This window comes from Brachionichthys hirsutus, chromosome 21 (assembly GCF_040956055.1).
Source record: "Brachionichthys hirsutus isolate HB-005 chromosome 21, CSIRO-AGI_Bhir_v1, whole genome shotgun sequence".
NCBI classification, from domain to species: domain Eukaryota; kingdom Metazoa; phylum Chordata; class Actinopteri; order Lophiiformes; family Brachionichthyidae; genus Brachionichthys; species Brachionichthys hirsutus.
The window spans coordinates 3,545,663-3,572,110 of NC_090917.1; the positions used below are offsets into that span (position 1 = coordinate 3,545,663).

Sequence of the window (26,448 nt, forward strand, 5' to 3'; positions counted from 1 at the left end):
AGAAATTGCCTGCAGCTAAAGAGCATTTTCTCTACCGACCACCGTGATGGAAGTTCATTACTGGTCTTTTTTATTATGAATAAATTAGGTTTAATAGGCTTCTGGCAGCACTTTCACACAGCCTTGAAAACAGCCTTTAAATATGTGGCGTCATCCTGAGCAACTAATGTTAAATTGTCTCGGAATTACTTAAATAAAATAAAAACGTTATGTGCCGACTGTACTCCAAAGCGAGTTTATGGATCTGACATGGGATGCTGCTAACAGGTAAGCCAGCTCCCATGTTTATAATTGCATTGCATTCACAAAGCAGCCAGGTGGGGTTGAGGGGGGGGACGCGGCCCATTGGCTTTAAGCCTGGATGTCCTCCCAAAGCAGGATGGATCAGCAGAGGAGCGACAGCGTCGTGGATTAGCCTGGCCTGTCAAGGTCTGACGGTGCGGTGACAGTATAATTGCCGAACTGATTCCCCACAGCAGAATGAAGATGAGGGGAAGAAACAGGGAGAACAGTGACTGTGGTCTTCATTTAGAGGATTCATTCTGTCATATCAGAGCCTGTTAATACGGCTGTACTGAGTCCTGGGAGAACAACACAAGCAGGCACTCTCAGCCCATCCCTGGACCTACCCAGGCTGATTGCCACAAAAGGGACAATGTATAATTGGAGTGTTTTTATTTTTATTTCTTTTGTGAGATTTCACTTTTACTCATCAAGGTAGATGGACATGTCCCCCTGTGGCATTCACTAACAATGCAGGCACACACACGCACGCACCCACACAAACACACAGTAAGATCTTTTTTTTAAACCAAGTGGTTTTGCCAATAGCAAACAGATGGATTTAAAGAAGCCGATTTAAAATGAATAAATATATATTTAAATATGATCTGATTTCGTATGTCAGTACAGATTTAGAGGAAGTGATGAAAGAGATTTGTAATAATTCCCAAAAGCAGTCATTGATATCATTAGATATTAATCATTTTAATCTCGCGCCTATCAATCTCAGTGTACGATGTAAAGGATGAACGATGAGGCAGCATTCGAGTCCACCAGCAAGAGCAGCCGCTATCTAAGTGAGTCAACAACTCTTTTTTTCTGCTTCTGGCCTCACACTAATGAGGGAAGGAGTTACCATGGTAATAGTAGACATGAGCTACCTTGAGCTTTGCCAGGCTTTTATAATGTGCACAGAAGCACAAAGGCACACACACACACACACACACACACACACACACACACACAGGGAATAGTGATTTCTTCCTCATCCTCCATGATGAGGAAAATAAAAGCGAACCCATTAGAAATGCAAGGTTATTTCAAACATTAAGTCTGATGTGTTCATCTGTAACCATCAGTGTTAAAGACAGGAATGCAAGTCATGTGTTCGTGTAAATGTCGCTCATTATTAACATCACTAATTATTACATTTATTTTGTCTTTGCCAAAGCCTTTTCCAGAAACCTTTTCACATTCAATCCAATAATTTATTCCTATTGATCCCATTCCTTTTGATCCATACTGGGTTTCATGATCATATTCACATGCCACTAAATGCTAGGCACGAGCAGGACCACTTCATTAACACGAAGACGTTTGAATATTCTATCAATGGAAATGACTGTGGTATCTATGTTATGATGTAATGCACTATAGTTATAATGAAACCTGCCTCACTTTAAGTCTGGAACAGTACATTTCAGTCTTATTCTATTGTTTTATTACTGACAAACAGATAAATCTGAGTGGAAACCACTCCATTATAATGAATTTGCTTGATACAAAAGATGAAAAGGTACAATTCTTCTTTTTTTCCCTCTTTGCCAGAGTGATGCCAAGCTGTTTTAACTGCAACGTGAACTTGCAGTGGCTTTGCATCATCTGTGCAACACAAGCCAGCATGTTGTGGATGTGATGCAGTTAGGAAACATTCTGTTGAAACCAAGCAAGGAAGATTTCTCCCTTCACAAAATATTTTCTACTGAAGTAAAGAAGGAATAAGTTGAAGCAGAAATACTCCTGCCTAAAGTGGAAGCATGATATTTGCTACGTGAAAAATAAGAGGAGGACGCATGTCATGCAAATCTATTCAATATGTACATTATTGTTGCACGGAATGCTCCAACGAAGGTATGCACAACTTCTTATCACATGAATGCAATGTTTATTTGTTCTGTGTTAATGGAACACTATCCAACGCTGCAGTCGGTAGCCAGAACTGCAGTCTCTTTCCATTGAATGAATGCTACAACGCCATCCATCTGGCTAACAAATATGCTATTGAATCGCTGAGCACTTTCCTGGCTGACACTGCTCAGCCCTCGCACCGAAGTCAAAACCTGCACCGATGTACAGGTCTAATATTTTCATTCAATAACCCGATCATTATATTTGTCTGACTGGGGCACATCATCTATAAGGACCGAGATGAATGATGGGCATCCATGCATAATGATCAATTACAAAGCAGTCATTTCCATAAGATATTCCTTGAGGCCATAAGGTCCCAATTTTACTCTGAATTTAAAGCAGGAGAGTCTTCGCCTCAATAAATGGCAAACAAACCCTGCTGTATTTTAAAGACCTTACATTTATGGCTAAACATGAATTATCACTAAAATAACTTTTTACCGTGATTCAAAATAAAAAGAACAAAACACATTTTGTAATTAATATTCACTTTTGATATTGGTATTTTGGTATATCATATACCCAAATACATTGTTTTTTGTGTTGTAGCATCTATGCACAATGCTGGAGGATGCGACTCTGCCGCACTGGAATATCAAATGCCCCAGCAGTCTGCTGCGGGTTTTTTCTGTCACCCCATGCAGTGAAAAGTAAACTCCCATTCTACCCAACATTTTCAGGAGGATCACGGCAACATCTTACGGTGTTAATTGAATTTGAGGTGCCATACATTCGCCCATGGCCATTCTCTACCTCTGGCATGAGGCCATATTGTGCTTTCCCCTCTGGGAGATGCTTTAGTGACGGCTCTCTTCCAGATGCAATGGGTTTGAGTGCCGCGTCACTGAACAGAGGAATAAAATAAGGGAAACAGGTGACGTGATTGGTCATGACGGCCGGCTCTACTACACCTGATGATAATGTATTCCTCCACTCTTCTTTTTTTTTATATATTCATACAATATGTGCAATCTGCCTTTGTGCCCTCAGTGAGTCTGACATCTCAGAGCCAGAGGAAAGTGTGTCATCATTGTAGTCTCTGAAAGTCTCCTTTATTCACAGAGGTGCCCATCAGAAACATGCGTCTCCTCCACCCAGTTCTTCATCTACACGTGCATCTACGTAAAGTAACATTGAAAGGGACGCATTGTCTTTCTGATTCGCTGTGTGTGACAAAAGGATGTTTAATATTACAAACGGGACCACATCTGTGGATCTGTATTGATCAGATATTGACTGGATTGATGTTTTCTAGATGCAGCATGGTGGTGTAGTGGGTAGCGCTGTCACCTCACAGGTCTACTGGAATGGACAGTTGTTGTTTTTTCAATTACATAAATGTTTAAGGAAAATATTTTAACGTGTAACATGTCTGTTAGATGTTACATTTTTTCTTCCTGGTTTTCTATGAATATCACGATTTAACACATATTCCTTAGGGCACTAGGAGCATCTGCTCTTCTGTCTGCCACTTGGAATTTATTATTCCATATCTCAAAATAACAAAGATGCAGCAGCAATAAATTAATGGAATTGTGGACAATGCATTGAGGATCCCCACCTGGCGGATCGGACAGAGGTGGGACAACGGTAATAATGGCTGCTAAATATCATCCCACTGTGGTGGACACCCTAGATGCAAAAGATAAGAAGCTGCAGCACTGATGTGGAAGTAGGTCTTAAACTCACATTTGCATGTCTATTTTGGGAGTCGTATTAGCATTGGCAAACATGAACACCCAGCGGAGGGGAGTGAGAAAAGAAGTGTAGAGCAAAAGAAATGTTTCACTAGAAAATAAAAATGATTCCCAAACTCTGTGGTTAGAGTCAACACACCCGTTTTCGAAACAAAGGTGTGAAAGGATGCAGAAATAGAAATGTTTATTTAGCTAATGTAGCAGTCTTTTTTTTTTTACATTACAATATATAAAAAAAATAGAGTTTTGAGCTTTGATTTTTAGCTGAACTGCGACTGCTCAGAGCTGCCGAGAAGCTTTTCTGCCCTTTAGATGCCAGATATGCTTTAATACAGACTGCAGATTGAATTTTGTCACTGCAAGTTATTTTCAAAATCTTTCACTGTTGTGATTACTGTCCCGTAAAAGTGCTTCTTGAAAATCACAAGCACTCTTCGAGTTCCTCCGAGCTGCGATGGCATTCAACAGCGTCGACGTGGCAGCAATTTTTGAATGAAATGGTAATCTATTTTTCTGACTTATGACTCCTCTCGCACTGAAGAAACAAGCTTTCAATAAAATGATTCACAAACCTGTAATCATTGTTTCACACACGAGGCGCTAAGCTAAGGAGAAAAGAAGTCCCACTCAGGTTCTCCAGTCTTTCCTTAGTTTTATATGCAGTCAATTAACTGTTACTAATGATAGCCAGGAGCATTACTGCTGCGAGTCCTCCGGGCTCCTCGGAGCTGCTGCCGCACAGGTGGGATGTTCCAAACTGTTTCATCGGCCAACATGAAATGACATGAATCATACAAGCCTCCTTCCTTCACTTTCTTATTCCCAGACTGTGAGCTGTCTCCATTCAACAAAAATGATTTGTCATATTAAGATTTGAAGTGTTTATGGCTACTTACTTCTAAAATTGTCTCACTTCTGCACACAATAAAATAGATTCAGGCATTGTCAACAGTTAAATTATCTTTTTAATCATCTGTGATTGATAATAAATTATGTAACTGTTCGGGAATCATCATTGGGGAGTTTTAATTACTGTAAATTCACCATTGCCTCAGTTTTGCTTTGGTTTCTTAAGTTCACCATTTGCTTTTTTTAAATACGGACTCATTCGTGAATAATTTATGATGCATTACGTTTTATGCCCTTTAATTCAAGGTAAGTGTACTAACGAGATGCTTTTCTGTTCAGCGGCAGTCGGCACAATTGTTCCCTTAGAGATTTTTTGTTTTTGGGCATGCAATTTTAAAGTGATACTTCAGAGCAGCAACAGATTTGACGTGGATGGTGCACATGGCCATGAGGGGGAGCAGACATGTGGTGACATAAAAAAAAAAGTGACATCTCAAGTGACAACTTGGACCTACTGATTATCACGTTTACACATAATGTGTGTGTGTGTGGGGGGGGGGTTAAAGGTTTTCATTTATTTTAAACACACAAAAAAAAAATAAGACCGTATATATTTATGTGTATGTTTATCAACTTCTCCGTCAGTGTCATTTAGAATCCGGTTCCCCGTTAACAGAGCAGCTTTATCAAACAATTTTAAGTAGATGCTGTTTGCTGATTGGACTGTACCATTCTGCTCCAGACAGAATGGTACAGTCCATTTTTTCCAATATGGCCGCTTCTTTGAGCTCCTCTCACTGGTTCCTCTAGAGTCTAAACTCTCCACCAATCACACGTTTCAGACACTATTAATGTGAAATGTAGTCTTAGGGTAAGACATTCAGTCAGACATTTCACATTTGAATTGTAGCTTTAAGGACAGAACACATTCAGGGCTGGCAACTATTGCCAATATGAAGCAACATATCAAGTATGATAGACACAAGCATATAGGCTTGCTAGGATTTACTATCAATTAGATTCAATCAAATTAATTAATGCCAATGATTCCATGGCAAGTTTCAATACTAGTTACGCCGAAGTCTGCTAATCTTCACAAAGATCACCTCCATTTACTCTTCAGGGCACTGAGGACGCGTGTGACTTTTCTGAGTAGAACAGAAGCAAAAAAATAAAAAATGAAAAGGACAGAAAGCAATGCTTTAAAGTTGCATCAAAGAAGCATCTTGAAAGAACCCCCTTCTATTGCATCCTCCATTAAAATGTGCCTCTTACCAAAGGCTTCATATGAAGATGACTTTTATGCAAAGGTTAATACATGAGATGAAGGGCTCTCTATGAGACTGCTATCGCTGCTAAATGTTTTGTCAGACCACATTACAGACACAGTTGGATTGCATTCGCTACCCACATGTTTCCCGGTTGGATCCGTACAAAAGCAGGGTTTTCTTTCTTTTTTCCTCCCATTTATTTGTCAGTGTCATTGTGCAGATCAGAGAATCACACACACAGACAGCTCATTGCACTTACCTGCAGTGTCTGTGAACCCCAGCCACGGTTTCTATGATGGAGCACTCTCCCTCGTTTAGACAAAAGGCCAGGTCCTTGTCTTCCACACACGGTTTGAAGACCTCAGAGCGCACACTCGGAAGAGTCGGCGCCACCGCTGACAAGAGACAGAGAGACAGATTCAGCTGGCATTGAAGAGAAAAGTTGGAGGGGGCGCACTCTCTTTAACTTCTTTAATATGCTAATGCTCATGGAATGCTTCTGAAAGCTCAATTATCATCTTTAGTGATTTCTTTCTTTCATGCACCGAAATGACCGCTCTCCTCAGATAGGAAGGGGAGACTTCCTTTACTTTGTTTGATTTCCAAAGCACAGGATGGCCCAGGGTACGACTTTCTTTATTGCTGGGTTAAATGACCATTTTCCATTTGAACAACTTTGAATTGATACCACCGAGAAAGTGAGATAATGGTATAAGACATGGAATTGACTTCGGTAATGTCCTTTAGTATTAATACTATCAGTATCGCTTATTTGCATGTCTTGTTTTCTCCTTTTTTTTACATCTTTTTTTTCTTTTTTATATATATATATCTAAAGAAAGTTTAAAGACAATTTTTGCAGTGAATTACAGAGATAAAGTGAGACGTTAAGGACGTGAATCTGGCTTTCTGGTTTGACCTTCAGCTCCTCTCATGCAAAAGAGCATGAAGGCAAGGTGCAAGCACTGCTGTGGGAGCTTTGAACAGCTGTCACGGATGTGTTCAAAGCGGAAAATAAACGCCATGTGCCGGCAGATGCTAGCATATCAAGAGATCACGCAAGCACGCACACATGGACACACACCCTGACACAGGTTTACAGTAACAATCAGAAGCGCTTTCACTTAATTACACAGTCAAGCAAAAAAAACAGAATTGGATTGACTGGTATTACGCTCAAAACCTCGACATTAAAATTGGATTACACAACTGATTCTGCTGTCATCCATTTCTATTATGAACACACACACACACAACATTTGTATGCACACACTCATATGACCAAATATGTATTGTGTGCTACATTCCTGCTGGGTACAACAGTCTGTCTTTCGCCAAGTGATTCTAGTTGGACGATTGCTAGAGAAGGAATAAAAACTCTAATAAGAGTTTTGTGCCCAAGTGTCCAGTTCAATCTGTGCTTATGGCCGCTGATCAATAAATCAGTGTGCTCTTGATGTAAGGCCCAAGAGATCGCAAGCGATCAGAGGTAACACGAAAAGATATATGGAGTTGCTCCTGGATCCAGCTAAGGCTTGGTTGTAAAAGTAAAAACTTTGAGAGATATAATTGAAACCACTTACTGCAGAGGCTCATATCTCCACATACTTATGGAGTATTTTGTATTTGTATTTTTTTTTTTAATGTATTTCAATTCATTCTTTGTGATAAAAAATTAGATTCATTCTAGGATCAGATCAGCATGATGCATCGCGGTTAGTCGGTTTGACTTTTTAACTCTCAAGGCTTTCGAAGCCTCAGAATTACATCTTGTGAAATCACAAATGAAATCACAAATTCCCGAAACGGATCATTCAAAAGGTTATCTATTCCAAGATAACAAAAAAAAATAAAAATAGAACTTAGCATCCCAAATGGTGCAGTCCCTCGTATCTTTTATTCAGACAGTGGCGGTGACCACATGTGAAGAACGACATGTTTGATGTGCAAAGACGACTCTTCAATAATGTCAGGTCAGTGGTTTCAGTTTAAACACAAAAGGCAGAGCTTTTCTGACAGAAGTAAACATGGATTTTGTCCTGCAGGCCATATCTTTGCATGAGAAAAGCCAAGGCCATGCAGATATGAAGCACCTTTTTTAGCACTTGCATCACAAGTAATCGGTTTTTTTTTTCCATGGAAACGTAAAAATATTTTTTACTTATTACCTGTTATTTCAAATGTCCAGTAAATAAGGCTTATGGCACTCATTATCGCTGTGATATTCACGGCGTAAAAAGTAGCTCAAGCACACCATCGTTCATCTGGTGCGGCTGAAAGAACAAGGCCACTGTGGTACCAATGGCATAGCAATTTGGGAATTGATGATAATGTATGGAATCTCCATATGCTTTGCACTCAACAGGAGGGACAACGGCTCACACACAACTTCGAAGCACATTATAATATGGCTCCTTTTTTTTCGGTTCACACCCAGATAGAAGGTGGGATATAATTTGGATTACTTTAAATGTGCACTGAAATATGTCTGAAACGTTTCAGCAATAACCTCTCAATCAAATAACAAAAAAAGGCCTTTGCTATTCTTTATCAGGTTCAAGGTGCACAATAAACAGCCTCTACTTATTACCTCTAAAAATATCAGGCACAATACCCAGTAAGCCTTTCAGGTTTAGTGCCACTCTTTTAGCGCTTTTGGCCACATCAGGGAACAAGTAATCTTCAGATATATTTGGCCTTGAGTGCTGCAAGCTGTCAATTTCTTATGGGTTCCCTTTTCATCACTGTGACAGGCAAGAAATGGTAAAAAAGAAAAAGAAAATCTGCAGCGCCACAAACACAACATGGACATTTTTGAACAAGCAGCCATCAAGCCGGATCCTGCTGAAGTGATTTTTGTCTTTAACAGGGAGTTCGTAAAGCAATTAGTCGGCTCCTTGACTGTGAGGAGGAGGAGAGGTGATAATGTGACTGTATGCTTCTACCCTTAAGTAGATCTGTTTACTGATTCAAGCAGTCAAGCCAATTAAGAGAAGGTTTTTTGTTTGTTTTTTGGCACCTTTTGGATTTCAAACCAGTAATGAGACTTTATCACACCATTAATCAATTGATCTTCAACTTCATTACCGTGGTAACGGTTGATAAATGGCGTGTCCTTTGCTTTTAGCAATGATAAAGACGAGGTGTCATTCAAAATAATGACAAACATACGCGAGACCATTAAGTACATTTATCAACACTTTGAGTGAAGCCTTTTACAAAATGACTCCCTGTCGATGTGAGGCTCTGGTAAACCTCGAGCAACTGATTGTTAAGTGACATTAAACAAAAATAACATGGTGGAAAATGTGCCAATAAATGGAAGCTGCAGTGGGAGTGTGATTCATCCTGGTCTCTTTGAAATCATTTTCACATACCTCACTCTCCCCACCGCACAATCCAGGTTGCTGATTCCCTTGGTAAGTTTCAAGGAATCCATTGGCTTGGGATCACAGATTCATATGAAGCTTACAGCAGGATAGCTTAACTTAATATATAATTTATTATATTTTCAAATGTCCCCTTTCTAGACATCTGATCGATGAAACATCAAGCATCGCATTCATGCTGTGTGTTGAGTATCAATGAAAAAGATACACCGGATTCAATCATCTTTTTTTTGGTGTGTACAGTAAAAGCGACCGCATGGTGCTAAATTAAGTATATTTCCTCACTAAGTGCATGCAGATGCGACTAATCACAGCACACTAAAAAGTGGGCCAGAGTCTGCAGCCAGACATCCTGCTGTACAGCGGAGCATGGATTTGTGGTATAAGATGTCCTCACCGCGTGCTGCTGCAAGCTTTGATCAGTTACTAGAAGAATTTAACTGCTCTTTAAGGCACAGAGCACTGTGTTTGACATAGCTGTAGCTTTTATGCACCAGGTAGGATGGTTATATCATCCACTGTGATTATCTTAAATGGAATAAATGACGGACATTAATGCCCGTAGCACATGTCACCTCGGGTACATAGTCCCACCTTCACTTTTTAGCTCTGACGCTTGATTGCTGTCAGCTGGTAATTATTGTGGGGATAAGGCGGTAACTGTATTGTGATATGTTTTGCAGCCGCAATACAAAGGCAATTGGAAGAATGTCAAGAAAATTCTCAGAAAAATATCACCAAAAAATGTGTTTTTAAAAACTATCCTGTGGAAGACTGCGTGAGACCATGCACACAATATGCATGTATGGTTCAATGCGTGCAGACGCACTGCAGACATGAAATCCTTGGCACAGACAACGCAAGAGACAATTCCATTTACAACTGTACCATTTTCCAGCCATAGCTTCCTTCTAATGTGCTCATTAGCGTTCTTGTGCTGAGCCTCATCCCCCAGGAGACAGTGGTAGGGAGAGAACTGCCTGTGTTTACTGCAGCACACATCAAAGAGAGCCTTACTACGCAAAAGGAAAGTCCTGAGAGAGCCTGCTGATTGCTTACCCATCATGCAACACTGCCTTTTGGGCAGACCCATATTGAGGGAAATATATAGTGCAGCAGATATGGACAAGGCCATCTTCACAATTGTTGGGAAATGACATGACCTTTTTGCCTTTTTACTTCATTGAAGTGGCCCTTAAACTGCTGATGCTGCAGGAAGAGAGAAGATTTAATGACTGGACTTCAACATCATCCATCAAAATGAGGACTATTATATAAATATTACATTTTCTCACAGTTTTTTCTGCAGGAATTTTATAGGACAAATCAAAAGCGAAAGAAATAATTTTGAGCATCATTTTTTTCTCAAATTTGAATACAAATCAGAAACAAAGCTAACAAAAATGGCCCATGAATAAATCTGACTCGATACATTATTAGATGCCATTATTCTGAATTCCAAACAATATTTCAAGATCACTACTGGTAAACATTTTTATACAAGATCCATCTCCTGAATTCCACCTTCTAAAATTGCAAACGCAAATCAATTGAGCCACTCAGAGGGAGTTGAAGGATATTCATAGTTCAGGGAAATAAAGCCTAAGACTTCTTTTAGCCTTGAATGATGATGACTGTGATGGTCAATAATGTATAATAATTCAGGTACATCAGAACTCTGCTAAACACCCATATATAACAGGGAGGAAGAGGTAGAGCAAATATCTTAGGTTCTTGGGAATCAACACTTTCCTCGAGATGTAGTTCTGAAATAAGGCCGACTTTTACAGCAGAGCTATAGGAAGCATCCTGACAGGAAACATCCCAAATGGAGGTTCAAGCACATCCCAGAACAGGTGGGCTCTGCGGCGTATGATTAAGACAGCCCAGAACATCACTTGTACCCATCGACTGAGCATCTGTGATTTCAATGAGGTGAGGTGCCAGCTCAGAGTCCAAAGGGTGCTAAAAGACAACATCCACGCCAGCCACCGCCTGTCCACCATAATGCCATCTGGCTGCAGACGTGGAAGTGTCCACTGCCACAGCTACAAAGCACAGGGAAGATTCCGTCCTCTGAATGTGAGTCTCCAGAAGTCATCCTTCACACTTGAGGGGTTATTTTTGTGAAGGCGATTTGTTTCTATAGAAGCTAATAAATAAGTATTTAAGTAGACCGTGTGGTCTTGGTCGGCATGACAACCACGTGATGGGTATCAGATGGGACATATGTCAAGTACTCCCGCTGCCCTTCATTCTAGTGGACTTGGTGGAATATTTTTGCCATTTATTATTTTGAGAAGATTTATAACGTATATTAGCATGCAAGTATTGTTTGTCTTCTCATTCGCCAGTGCACCTTTAGAGTCTTGTCACGATCTAATGGCATCATTATTGGAGGACTAAAAAAAAAAAAAGGCTTTTGAATGTGCTCACAGTGACAGGAACAAGGCAGTAGGTTAATAGAGACTGCAGAAGATCAAACATCTAAGGGAAAAATGCATCCCCTAATGAATAGTTTTGATTATCTATATTATTTCCTGACCCCTTGTCAGTTGAATCCTGATTAAAATTTGGATTACCATCCTACACACAACAAAAAAAGCCCCTGCAGTTCCAAAGCCCCGCCTTCCCTCCTCTCAAATCAGCCATAAACAGATCATAAAGTGACCTTGAAATTCCTCTTCCCAACCCACACAATATAGTGCAAGTGTTTTGCAGCCAAGATACTGCACAGTGAGTTCAAAATGCGCCTGTGCTGTGCTCTACCAGAGAGGTCAGCTTGCTTGTTGTTTGAACTATACCTCTGGTGCAGGTGCAACGTGTCTGCACCGTGAGAAACAACCTGCGTATTGGATAGAATAGGCTGTGCAAACATCACACGCCTGAACTCAGACATTAGAGTTTGTAATGTTTAGCACAACTGAAGAATCACATGGAAATTCAGTCTTGTACAAAGAAGACGTAAGCATTCACAGAGGCCTTGTTTTTTAATCCTCACAAGTTCTTTAAGACAATTACACTGAAAAGGAAGATAATTTATTCAAGATTTAATTAATTCATTACACTTATAGTATAGATGTGAGTTACAGAATGGTGTTTGTAGACCTTGGACTTCACTTATGGGAAATATAGACGTGCTGATACAGGACTCGAACATGGTTTGAGTTCAGTTCTCTGTCAATGACTCTTCTTGTCAGGTTATTATTATGAAGACCCTTGAAGATAATTTACCTCCTCAGATGCATTTCTCTCTCAGCAGTGGTAATGATACCACAATGTCAAACAGCTGTGGATTATAATGTTAGTGGACTGACCAGAGACAGTTGAGACTATTGTCGTTTTTTTTAACCAGAGATTTAGCGACAGTGGACCAACAAAGACCCTTCTCTACGATGCCATCATTTGTCTTTTGAGAACAAAACAATGGCGACTCAATGCCGATCCAGGGTTCCACAAGTGAAAGACAAGCATGCACATGACATGATACTTTGTCAGAGCATGACATTCCCTTTTTGCGTTTTGGGTTTGTTTCAGCCGATTCGACCTACAAATCCCTGACTTCCCGTTTAAGCATGGAATGTATAAAGACATTTCTAAAAATGCTCAAATAGAGAATAGAAACTATTTATCTCGTGCTAATTTGTTTTCACTTTCCATATACAGCAATATAGAACTAGACAGATCATTTATCCTGTTTCATTGATTCTAATTGTGGTATAATTATCAGAATGTAACACCAGGAGGGAAACAATGTTAGTGCCTATAATTTAGGAGATGAAAACAAGCCATTTGCTGTTTGTGGTGCCTAATGGGTCTTTTTTGTTAGATTTGGATGCATTTAAAGGACTTGCCATCGAATGCATCAAAGCAATATGCGATATTCATGACGAGAGCTAAATCACTCTGATGTACATGTCAGAATGGTCATGAACATACACCCATTGGCTCCTGAGGGAAATAAATAAAAGCTGTTTAGAATGGGATGAGCATCTCTACATGCTTCAATTCCATTATCTCCATTACTTATGGAGCAAATACCAGAGAACAGGCAGCAACTGGAGAAATGCATTTGAATCTGTCAAATGTATATTTAATGAGTGAGGTCAATTTAGTGCAATTATCACAATCATAACATTAAATTTAGATTTCGGTTTCGGGATAGGACATGCAAGTCATGAACCCCAAATTAAAGCTTGTGGGATTTTTGCTGAAATATACATACCTGTGGTGTTGCTAAAGGAGGAACTGTGCGTTGAATAATTTATTGCTGTTTACAAAAGGGACACGATGCAAGATTCTGCAGAACTCATGCAAAACACACCCATGCAAGTGTGCGAGAAGGCATGAAAAGCAGGCTTGCAAATTCAATGCCGTCAGTATGAACACAATATCAATTCCTATAAAAAAACACAGTAAAAAATTAGAAAGATTTAATCCAAATAAATAAAAAATGCTATTTATTTCAATTTAGAAATTCCCGCCTATGTTCTTAACGTAACAACAACACAATTATGTTTTTGTTACTTTCATAAAATGCAAATTAAGCAATGTGATTATAAACTGTCATTGGTTTGTGTGTGTGTGTATTCACAGCATATGTCTATCAAAACATTTTATTTATATTCCGTGAAAACTATTTGTTAATTAATTCTAATTTATTAACAACGCTTAAAAACCATTTAATATGGCATATTTGGCTCACATGTTAATATGAATCGAACCACAGTGCTGATAGCACACTTGGTTGTGTCTTGGCAGTGTCTATATTTAAAAAAATGGCATAAAATAATAATCCTGGGGGTTCTAAAGAATTATGCTTTGCCGGCAGAAACTGGCAGAGAGATTGGGGTGCACTCAGTGCCTAATTGTGCCTTCATTCACTTGCTGTAACATCTTCACTGACACGTGAAAATAAAAACTGCAGATTTTTTTTTCATTCTGATGAGTCGAGATGCAGTGTTATCCGTTCTATGATCACTCCACAGTTGTGTTTAAGCACTTCACAGGGAGGGGAAAAAATGGTTTATTTTCCTTCCTCGGATATTCACCATGCTCCCTCGTACTGCCTGACAAACATATTTGAATTGGAAATGACTCAAAATCCGATTTTATGCAGCACTCATCCCTAGATGCGGTTTTGCGCCTGCAAAAAGATGAAACGGTAATCAGAAGAGGGGAAGAAAATCTGAAAAAAAAAATATGGAAAGTGTTTAAAACACAGGCTGTACTCGGCCACTCTAGTTAAAATGACAGAGATTGGAAGTATTTTTGATTGCATTATTAATGCTGATCCCCCCCTCCTCTTTTTTTTATTCTCCCACTCTCTTGTTTGGCAACCCAACAAGATGCGAACAATTATTTAAACCCAAGAGGACAGCAGGAGAGGAGGGGGTGATGTGCAAAGCGTGAGAATTTGACAGAAAAGACAACCGTGTAGGAAGTCTGAATCTTACAGGCACAGCAGGATTTCTTTCCCTCACGTGCCTCTTTGCCATATCCTGCTCCCTCCCTGCTACACTTTATCTTCCTCATGGGAATGTTGCAAAGATGCAACATCAACATGCATCCACATTTAATCGGGAAGAGACTCAGGGCGGCGGAGCTGAATGATTGACCTATATGGATCTGAGAGAGGCTTCCTGTCAAACAGTTGATTAAAATTCCTGCGACCAAGAATGCAGAGTGTGATGTACGACGAACAGGTGGCGTGGGTTTAATATGCATGAGCGGACGGCTCCTGCATCTGCAGATCGGCCTTCACTGAGCTTGCCTGTCCGCTCCCTTGGCAGTTCTCTTAGCAGCTCTCTTGGCATATGGAGGTACTAAGGGCATACATGGGCATAGCTGGTCTCTGGCCTCTATTTAGTTATTTAGTGACTGCTGAGATCAGCGCGTGGCAAAATGACTTTTTTCTGATTCTGGTCTGCTCAAAGAAACCAAGATGAAGGCAGAATAGGGCATTGTTCTGCTCTATATTTTATAGATTTTATACAAACAGCAGGAAACATCAAAAGAGAGGAGGATTAGAGGGGCTGGTGTAAAAAAAATGACTGATATGGGGTTTAGGATTTAGGCTTAATGGGGGGAGGATGTGATTAGTCCCTACACCTTCGACAACTGATTCTGTTGAAAAAAACAATGTACAATCCCCCTGATTTTGAGGGAGGGAAATTTAGCTTAGCCTCACACTGTATTTGACACATAAGCTGTATAGAATTAGATCTGTGGGGTTCAGTGTTTGTTTGGTCATACAGTGCTATTTTTTTCAGTTTTCTTTGCCCAAGACTGTTTGTTATTTGGTGATTTGATGTGTGCTGCAGTAGAAAGTGTATCACTGGCGACACAGCAGCGCACTGTAATTATTGTTTCAAGGTTCTGTGCTGCCTGCTGCCCGACTTCAGGTCGTCAGGGCATTGAGCCATATCCCCATTCCCGTATTTTTTCAGTGCATTAATTGGTGAAGGTGCAGTCTTATAGGCTTATCCAAAAAACACAGAAGCCCTTATATTCATGTCTGCTGCTCCGTTTCTTATTTGTTATGCATTGTTTAACCAACACACACATTTTGTGGTGCAGATGAATGCAATAAATTGCACTGTAAAAATCATGGTCTTGTTTTCACTCAAACAGCATATGTTGGCTTATTGTAAACAGGGTTACACTAAAGGACCTATTTAAACAAAAACAAACGAGATATTAAAATGACTACCTGCTAACTTTATTGGTCCATAATCAAATTAATAATGGTTAAAAATATTATTCTGGATTATGATGCATGCCATGGGGATACAGAACATTATTGCATTTACAAACGCTGATGCGAGCGCTCTTCTGTAACAGCAACACACAATGTCAGGTCTTCACCGACTCTGTTTGTGTTTGTGGTGTGTTTTTTATCTTCATTTTTATTTTTTTATATCATGTGATTTAACTGATATGTTTTCAACAGATCGCGAGAACAAGTGAAAGCTCTCACCTGCAGTCAGCTGCAGCTTTCTGCAGCACGGTGGCATCGGTACACTAAATGAACAATATTGCATTGGTGCAAAGTTTTAAAAGAGAAAGAGAAAGAGAAATGTCACCTAAAAGGGGCTGGATATAAAACAAAAGAATCAACATTATGCTGATCAGAATGACACACATGAAACACCCCATCAAATTAATCTATTTATCTTAATAATGCAGCTTACATTATGCACACCTGCAATTATTCTTTCAGAAACAAATCTGCAAACACAATGAATGGACTAATTGGATTACGTTAATGATAACTATCTTGAAAAAACTCACCAGGGGACAATGCTTAATCCCAATTATAAATCCCACCGACTGTTCATCTGATGGACAAAGCAAAGCCCTGACTTCATACCAAGTCATCCATATCTTAGGAGGCGCTTCCCTTTCTCGCACAAGCATGGCAATAATAGTGAGGGTGAATTTGCCCTGGCATCATCGCCCTAAAGTTCTACAAAAATAAAACACAGGAAGAAACACACTGATCCACACGATGCTCTCAAAGGTGCTGCCTTCCAGACTGCTCAGAAAGGTACAGCTCTGATCCAGCCACGGTCACATGGGTGGAAGGAATGACGCAAAGGTTGTGGCTTAGTCGCCAAGGAACTAGCATGACATTGGTATTATTAAAAGGACAAGGGAGTACAACTGATGATGCGACGCATTTAAACGGATTTAGCAGGTAACAATTACAACAGTGATAAGATAGTCTCAAGCTGTATTAGCAAAATGTGGACCTCTGGGCTTCACCCTGAAGTAATACCCCCAAAATGCATCCGGTTTAGACAGCGTCTGCAAACTCTATGGAAATGGTTGCCCTAACACCAATAATGCACCGGGACTGGCAGCGTCTGCCCTGTTCCTGGATCAGTGAAATCCTGTTTAGCCACCCTCTGGCCCTCGGGGAATGTCTGTCATCTAATTCTATCCAAATCATGGCCTGCTTAACACCTCACCACCTGCTATGCTCATTTGCACGCCTGTGCGTGGGAAGGAAAATAATTGTTTGCTCGTAAATGCATCTGTGTGCGTTCAGAGCTAAGCAAAGAAAAGTGTGACAACTGCAGGTATTATTTAACCTCAGGAATGACCTCATTCTCTAAGATGAACCAGGGCTGCAGGACACACACACACACACACATACAAGCTCAATAATATGCTTTTCCGACATTTTCTACATTTCCCATCATTTCAGCACACATTCATGTATACTGAGTCGTGACGACCATGTACTCTGATAATTGGATGGCTCAACATGGTCAACATAGGGATTTGATTTTAAAGTCATCAGCATGAGTGTATGAAGTGATTAATGGTGATGATTGCACTAAAATTGTCAGTGAATGCCAACACAGGGACTGTTATAGACGCTGTAAAACATATTGCTCTCCTCCAAATATTCTTCTCCATTATCCTCGATGGCCTCTATCAGAGGATGCACGAAACCATTAAACCTGACAGACAAAAATGTTGTGAATGATGGCTGTGTTTTCCGAAAGTGGCTCTGGTGCAGAGCATTCCCTAACAGACATATTAATCAAAGACGTTTCCTTTGGAGTCATTTGGGTATGATCACAATGCAGCCATTTCTCCACACAGCAATGTTGTTTCTGCTTGAAGCGATACACTCACTGAATGCCAAAGGCAAATATCCTCCACCGACGAGATGTTTTCCCTTCATATTACTGCAAAACACTTTATTTTTCTCTTTTGGATGCGGTTGAATTTGCCACGTTAGAAGCTACTGCAGGATGCTCAAAGCCGAGGACAGAATATTTCCAAACTGAAGCGTAAAATAAAGTGATTTGAACAGCAAACAAGCAAAGCTTTAGCTGTGAAGGGGACAAATCACTGCAGGGAATGACAGCAAACTGCAGCTGCATTTTCTCCTGACATTCCTAATCACCTTATAGTGATAAGTGTAAGGCCAGCCATTATGTACGGCTTAGAGACAGTGGCTCTGCGGAAAAGACAGGAGGCAGAGCTGGAAGTGGCAGAGATGAAGATGCTGAGGTTCTCCCTGGGAGTGACCAGGTTGGATAGGATTAGAAATGAGGCAATAAGCGGGACAGTGAAGGTTAGACGTTTTGGAGAAAAGGTCAGAGAGACCAGTCTTTGATGGTTTGGACACGTCCAGAGGAGTGATAGGGACTATATCGCTGAGGATGGAGCTGCCAGGGAACAGGGTTAGAGGTCGACTCAGGAGAAGATACATGGACGTAGAGAGGGAGGACATGAGAGTGGCTGGTGTTGGGGAGGACGATGCAAAGGACAGGGTGAAGTGGTGAAGTTTACAGGGGGTCATCATCTTACGACCACAATGGGTTCCGAGGGTTTTGTCGTAAGTCGGCCCATGTTCATAATTTGTGATTTTTACACAATGACTCAAGCATTAATTGCCAGACAGAGTTATAATGTGGTTTATGAAAGATATGTGGAATCCCAAAATACTGAAATGTTATTAGAAGAGTGAGATAACTGTGTTTCTAGTATACCTACATTATATTGCAACAGCCATCTCAATTAACTAATAATGAAACAAAAAGAAGAAGAAAGAAAAGAAGAACTGGACTTGTTTAAAGTTGGTTAACATTTCACTTCAAACTGACTGGTCGACTGGGTTTTGCTTTTCTTCTAGATTTACTTTGACATGGATGACCGAGAACCTACACAGACAATATTCCTGATTAAATATACAGAAGAAGAAAATAAAAATAAATCCAAGTTGTGCTTCATCATTTGAGAGGCCTGCATTGAGCTAAGAATACTATGTTGATATTGCCCCATTACTGGAGGCTAACACTCGGGCTGAAAATGGTATTCTCGCACTGTCATTACTGAGAAATGGGAAAGCAGCAGAGTTTAATAATGATAAATTGCACAGCACACCTTAATCCACTTATTCCACAATGGAGGCTGACATTACCACCCTGATGGCAGTATGTAGTGGGAGCTCACAGATCTCTCCTTTGTACCTCCAACCCCCACCAAAACAACAACAACAACTATTGTCAAGGGAAAATACCACTGAAACCCAAAGCCCCCCATAAAAAGCTGTCAAAAAATGATGTTGATTTTACTTAATGGTTCATGTGGACTTTCTGATGTGACAACTGCTTTGCTGTGACAATGAAAACCAGCTTGCAGTCTTTATACTTGCCGGCGTTGAGTCCTGGTGCTTGAAACGGACTTCTGCGGGAAGTAGGAAAGGCCATGTTCCACTGTGCCGAGTTTAGATTTCAGGCATGGCTGTCTACTGAGTGAACCAACACCCTGCCGTTTCTAATTGATTTTCTGAGTCATTGCGAAATTTCGGTGGAAAAGAGAAGAGCAGTATTTATATTATTAGCTTTATCATAAATAAGGAGTCAGTCCAAGCGCAGTTGATCCAGATATTATTGGTCTTATACTAACGATGCATTGTTTAAATCTGCAGTCCTGTGAGAGAGAGATACAATAACAAACTGCAAATTACAAAAGATGTTGTTGACTTAATTGACTCATTTCCAAATTTGAACGGTTCAAGTCATTAATTTCTGAATATGTGTGGCTCTAATGTAATTAACACATGACAGAAAAAAAAGAGCACTTCAAATCTAGGTTCTCAGTGTCGTCTTTCGATGGGCTATAAGACGTCCTCTGAATGCCACCCATGACAGCCATCGATGCAGAGCGTAAAGTGAGACAGAGGAGCTCGTGGAAAGATTCTAGCAGCGTCTGTCACCAAAATGCTCGAGGAAAGGGTGATGATAGATATAAATAGCAAACGGGTCGGACCGACTGGACCAATAACGCGGCAGAATTACAAGACAGACGGATGAGAAGAATGTTCTGCTTGGGAGGCTTGGGCCTTTTAGTTGGCAAACATATTTTTGGGATTCTGTCATTCACTGCCAGCGAGCGCTTGTGGGCTCATGATATTACGAGAAATCGCAGCTTTCGGAATGCTTGTCAAATTGTAGAATATCATCTGACCTTCTGGAGGTGGGGGACACTGATTGGGAAGAAAAAAGGCCAGACATACTGTATGTGAAGCTACTATTCTTAAAATAAAAAAAAGAAGAAGTACAGTACAGATGTCGGAGCACGACAGGGCGCTTGCTAACCATTTGCGATATAACACAGAGACAAGGCAGTGGTTCTGACACAAACTGCATTGGACTGGGCCAATTACCAGGGTGATGACAGGATGACTTTTTATTTTCCGATTTTCTTTCACCCCCACTTCATGTTCTTCAACTTTAATTGAACAGAAAGTACGGGCACATAACTTAAAGGTTATGGCATGGACCAGTCTTCTCGCTGCGGTCTTGCAGCAAAAATCACAACACCAGCTTAAGCGAGCGGAAAAATGACATTTTAAAGCCATTGTTACGACGGTTAATAAAATGTCTTTTTCAGTGAAGCCATAAGTTTACAGATTCATCCTTGACTGCTCTAACTTAACGTCTCCGATGTGGAGCTGACAAAAGATTGTGACAGCGCTTCTTGATGAGCCCTGCAGCAGATACTAGATATGACATATTATATTAGACTTAAAAAGCACATAGCTGACCAATCAGTGCAAGCAAAACATGCCACCATGCATGAAAGCAAACATCAGCATCCTTGCTAGGTAACAAATTAACTGGAGATTAGTTATGCATGGGTATAAAACATGTGATTGTAGCTCATACAGAAACGGCAGAAATGAGAGTATGACTGGTGAAACGTTCATCCATGAATGGACCTTCTAGCATTTAAGGATAGAACTGCCGGATGATCGTCTGTGGTCTCACGATCCAAACGCTCATTCTCAATACCTTTTATTTGCAGAGATTTCAAACACGCAGTCAGCAGCAAATGCTACTTTAATAAGCTTTTACTTACTGTCTGGATTTCATGTTTAAAAATTGCTCTGTGGAAACATTCATTCCATTGCTCCCGATGATATTCGTTACTTAGAACACTGACGGGTTTGTGTGCGTACGCCGAGCAGCCTATACACACTGAAAGGCAAAGCAGCAGCAGTGGCTCAGCATAATAGCATTCATATCTTGCTTATGGCTATTGTTGTAATTCGACACATATCTGCTGGAGCGGCAAATTATAAATGATGCGGCGTACCTTAAAAAAAAAAGTGTGTGCAACTTTAAGTGAACCAGAACCTTGTGCACAGACACACAGAGTGACCCAGCCCTCTGCAGCCATCAATCCACAGCGGTGAGGCCAACTACAGCCTGGCCCGCGCTCTCTCTCCCCCTCTCTACCAGAATGAATTTCTCCCCAGAGCTGATAGGATACGCTCTACTGCAACCAATCCATACAATTAGGCCGTCAGCGGTGTAAACCCTTGGCTCAGGCTTCAATACCATTTCAATATCAGGTGCAAATGTGAAAACAGCTTCATCGAATGTGTGTGTTTTTTTTTATGTATTCATTTGATTAATTGTTCATTTTTACCCACTACGTGTTTCATCACGACACACAGCTCGCTCTGTTTCTGTTCCGTTACACACGTGTCTTTTTCAGGGTTAAGGAGGATCACTCTTTTTCCTCTGCTTCACAAAATGCTTGATGTGTCCCGTCTTCCTTCGGGCTTTATGATGCATTTATTTTCTCATTAGTAATAAATCACCCATGAGTGTTTTAAAGGGCACTTAATATCGGCAGAGGCACACACTAAGGTGTACGCCCCTCACACCTTCCTCTTTCCCCACTTTTCCCGATCTGTTTTTCCTTCCTGAGCTAATTATGTAGGGTTTTGACGGCTGATCTCACCCCATATGGCGTCAGCGCTGCTAATCGCTACGTCCTAGAGAGCTGCGGCGTGACAGCCTGCATGTCAAAATCACCATCAAAACGGTGAGGCGTGGAAAAGGGAGGAAGGCAGTGCAATTCGTGTCTGCGTGTGAGCATGTGTTTTTTCCTCCCCTTTTTTTGTGGGAGGCCGGCTAGTGAGGATAAAGGAAAAAATAACCAGCGAAAACAGTCAATGAGGCATGAAGGAGGATTCCCTCTTTTGTGTTTGGGAGACATAGTCATGCCTACTCGTTTACTGTTCCCACCTCACCAGGAGGAAGGATGGGAAACCGAAACCTCAGGGGCGGGTGGAGGGGTAGAAAAGTCAGGCTGTAACAAGATTCTGCGTGTTTACTCGGTCGGCTTGTGGTTGTTGACTGAAGCAACACTCGACTGCACAGGCCTCCCAATCCTCTAGCCACATGTTCGAGCAGATATTAACTCACAGATTCCATGTGCATTTCCCCACGTCGAACTGCATCTCCATCCTTTGGGATGAGGTGTCAAGTGAACATGTCATGCACAACACGGCAGCATCAACGTTTGGGACTGTTACAACTGCAATGACTTACGCCATGTATCGGCTACTACTATGGGAGAGGCAAACAGCCTCCATCTGCCTGATTCCCCTTATTAAATATATTATTTATTATTATATACTTGACATACTTATTTGATGATGTATTCCCGGGTGGCGAGAGGACACAGACACTTATAACACTTCAAAAGGCACAGTACAGTTTCACATTATATGTGAAGCGACACCGAGCCACAATCAAAGGCGCATGGAAATAATACCAAGTCAGTTGCAGCTGCTTCAAAATGTACATTCAGAGCACATCTTGCAAATGTTTTATTTAATGCAAAATTGCTCTCCCACAGGTGCATTCCTTTTAAAACAACGACATTAAAATCATCATCCTAAAGGTGTCACCTCATTACCATTTAGCAAGAATAATATGTTGCTTCCTTTATCAGCTTGTGGACGGGGTTTCCCACATTTGCAAAAGCACGTTTGTAATTCATCTTCCCTCAAAACATTACCAGCGTTTTGATAAATCCAACCTTTAAAAGCAGGGGAGGAAACACGTTTAATTCTATCTGTTATTTCGCTTTTAAGTACTGCATATAATTTGGGGCTGAAATTATTCTGTGTTGTTTTTTTTATTTATTTTTCTTATATGTGACCAATTCTGCCAGAACAGAATCTGGCGAAGTCTCCTGGATGTCGGACAATACCATCAGGATTTTGTCATTTCTTTCCTACAATGACATGGTTATTGTGTTACTTCTTGTATTTCCTGTAATTGTCTCACTTGGTTTCACCTGCTCTTTATTCTTCTTCACTACATTTTGTCCATTTTGTGTCATTTTCTCTGATTTCCCTGAGTTTCTAATCCATATTTTTGTCTGTTTACCTTTTTCTTTTTTGTCATCTTCATTGAATGACTCTCGTCAGACTTATTCTTTGTTGCCAAGACTCTGGGCTATAATTAATTTATTCTTCTGCTAAATTTTGAAACCATATAGTTGTCCATTGTCCTTTTTTGGTGTGTGTGTGTGTCTTTATCTTTGACCTTGTGGAACATGTTCCTTCCATCAGTGCAGATGCATTTACAAATTACTGTGGGTCTATAATGCTTTCAACTGCCAATGTTAGCAATCATGGTGAATGCAGAGAATTTGCAGTAAAAAATATGCCGTAGCACATTTACAGTAGCAGTGCATTGCAAGCACACTGCACACGTCCTGACACTGACTTCATACCGTGCGAATTGCTTGTGGCGGTTTCCATCTTTAGGCAGTTTCAACATGAATAATCATGAAATTCTGTCGAACCTCAACTTTGCAACTCCAGAAGTGAAGCTTACTGAAAAAAGCCCAAGAGCTGTTCGCCGATAACATTTTAAATGCTGGCTAAGCAAAACTCGCACGGCACAGTTTATTCAACGTGCACCGAGGGTTAAAGTCTGACTGAGTCACTATGGCTCGTGTCAGAAGGCCTTAGACTTTGCCACTTCACACACGCCTAAGGTCAGTGTCACTGCCCTGCCAAGTGTTGACCTTTGATCGGTTAGAGGAGTGCTAAGGACTGCCAAAATGGCTCTTTGGGCATCTTAGAGCATTGGAGAAAGGAAACAGCAACAACAGCCTTTAACTACCCCAGCAAGGCTTCCTCTGCTGTAGATACATTGGCATGCCTTGTCAACATTAAGTGGTGCTCCAGTATAAAAACAACATGAGTCAGATACCAAAGATTCATGATAGTGGGAACAGCATAATAGGGAACTGACACAATCTCCGCAGAGCGGAGTGAAATTCAGAGATGAAATTTTTTGAATCTCGAACAGATTATTTTATTTTGGCTCCCCAAGAAAAGGCAAAAAAAAAAAAAAAGATCGGGAATAAATCATCATCTAAATCATATTTGAAAGAGACTTAAATACTATAGCATACCAAGTATTAAATGCAACATCCAGATATCCTTCATATATCATGCTTATTATGGTTTGCAGCTTCAATGTGTTTTATATTGTATTTTATTTTTTGTTCACAGGTACCCAGGAGACACCGGTGATATACTTTACCCCTATCAGAGCCCCTTTTTGACCAATCATTGTTGACACTAATGTGATGTAGAAAACAAAAGTCAGCATTTCCTGGTATATTTTTAGTCTTCTTTGGAGAGCGATGAAAAAATAAAGTACAGAAAAATGCATGTAATATTACATTTCCACAGGCACAGACAGTGAGGAAGTGAGGGGAGTATTGATGTAGAAAAGAAGCAAAGGAGGCAAGGCAAAGAAGAAGAAAAAAAGACAAGACAGATTATAGAAAAAAAGACAAGACGAGGGAGAAAGCAAGTCAGAAGGAGAGAGAGTCACACTCAGTTTGCCTCATCTTTGGGCGTATCATCTGGCTTGCAGGGTGAAAATTACTGTACCAGTGCCCCAAGGCCCACTGTGACTTCCTTAACCACTTTAATAAACTGGAAGAGTGTGATTGCCCAGACTCTGCTGCTGTCAGCGTGTTAATTAGACACAGTGCTTTATCAGAGCTGGCCACTCATGGACGAGCCAAGAATATTAGCATAAATTGTCAATTGTCAATTCAATAGATTATATGTTGCTTACTTTATGAAAAATAATAGGTCTGCTCAGATGTCAATTTTATTCCTCAGCAAAAACAAACAACTACAGTATAACAAATATGAATTATTAAAGCTGCATTTGTCAAATTTGTCATATCCTTGCCAAAGAATATTCTAAGGGTGGGGGTGGGGGGCGAGGCAGTGTTTATTCACCCTGGAGACAGTAAATATAATAATCATCCCTAGCCCAAGTTTTGTTTTTATTTTTTTTGCAAAAATGAAACTAGGCTACTGAATAATTCATGAGCTCTGTGCGCGAAACTATTGTTTCTCCTTTCATTTGTCTCTGTGCTGCATAAATTTAAAATGTACATTGAGGGTGGGGGGGGGGGGCTGCATTCATCCCAAAAGATATGTTTTACTTGAAATATGTGAGAACTCTCGTTTAAGTATCTGAGAGAAGAGAACGCTTTGAAAAAAACTTGCCAACATTAAATTATAATACCAAGAGTCTGATAAGTATTACATTCACTTCACTGCTGTTATTTCTTTTGTTTAAAAAATGATTTCAATACACAATACTTTTGATGTCAAATATTTAAAGTATTGAAGCCCCCAAAGAAAGTACTGAAACCCAAAAAGGATCACCATCCTCATTCTACACATATTATATTATTACATAACTCAGCGGTAACACTGTGATATCAGTAATTGATCGACAAAGTTAGATGCTGTTGACCTTTACAGCCTTAAGGGAAACAGAGCCAGAGTTGCAGAGCGCATTAGACAAAACACAGAGATTTGAAACAACGAAGGATTGGTCTGGGAAATGAAAGGGAAAATAAATCCCACTGAAGTGGGACGTGTAGGCAGAGCTCGTTGCTGTGCGGTTCATGTTTTCAAAAGCTTCTGCCTAACTTGCTTGCCCTTGAGCCCATTATTTTCCACACCGTGGATTCAGATGAAAGATAACAGGCCATGAGCAAGATACCTGATTGGGCAGTAGGACAAATTAGCATCTACCCCATGAACAAACTGAAATATGTTCAATAAACGCATTGTATAGAGATAATGGGGATGTCTTCAAAGAAGGGGAAATTAATTTGCATTAAAACCTGATGCTGCACAGATTCGGAAGTGACTTCCTTTCTAAATGGAGT

General features: G+C 40.4%; 1 protein-coding gene across 1 annotated transcript in view; it reads right to left on the reverse strand.

The window, feature by feature from the left end:
* Window positions 1-26,448, reverse strand: part of nrg3b (neuregulin 3b) — a 129,193-nt gene that overhangs the window by 51,978 nt on the left and 50,767 nt on the right. The window contains exon 2 of the mRNA XM_068754760.1: window positions 6,270-6,405. Coding sequence (XP_068610861.1) covers window positions 6,270-6,405 — 136 coding nt within the window. The remainder of the gene's footprint in view (window positions 1-6,269; window positions 6,406-26,448) is intronic.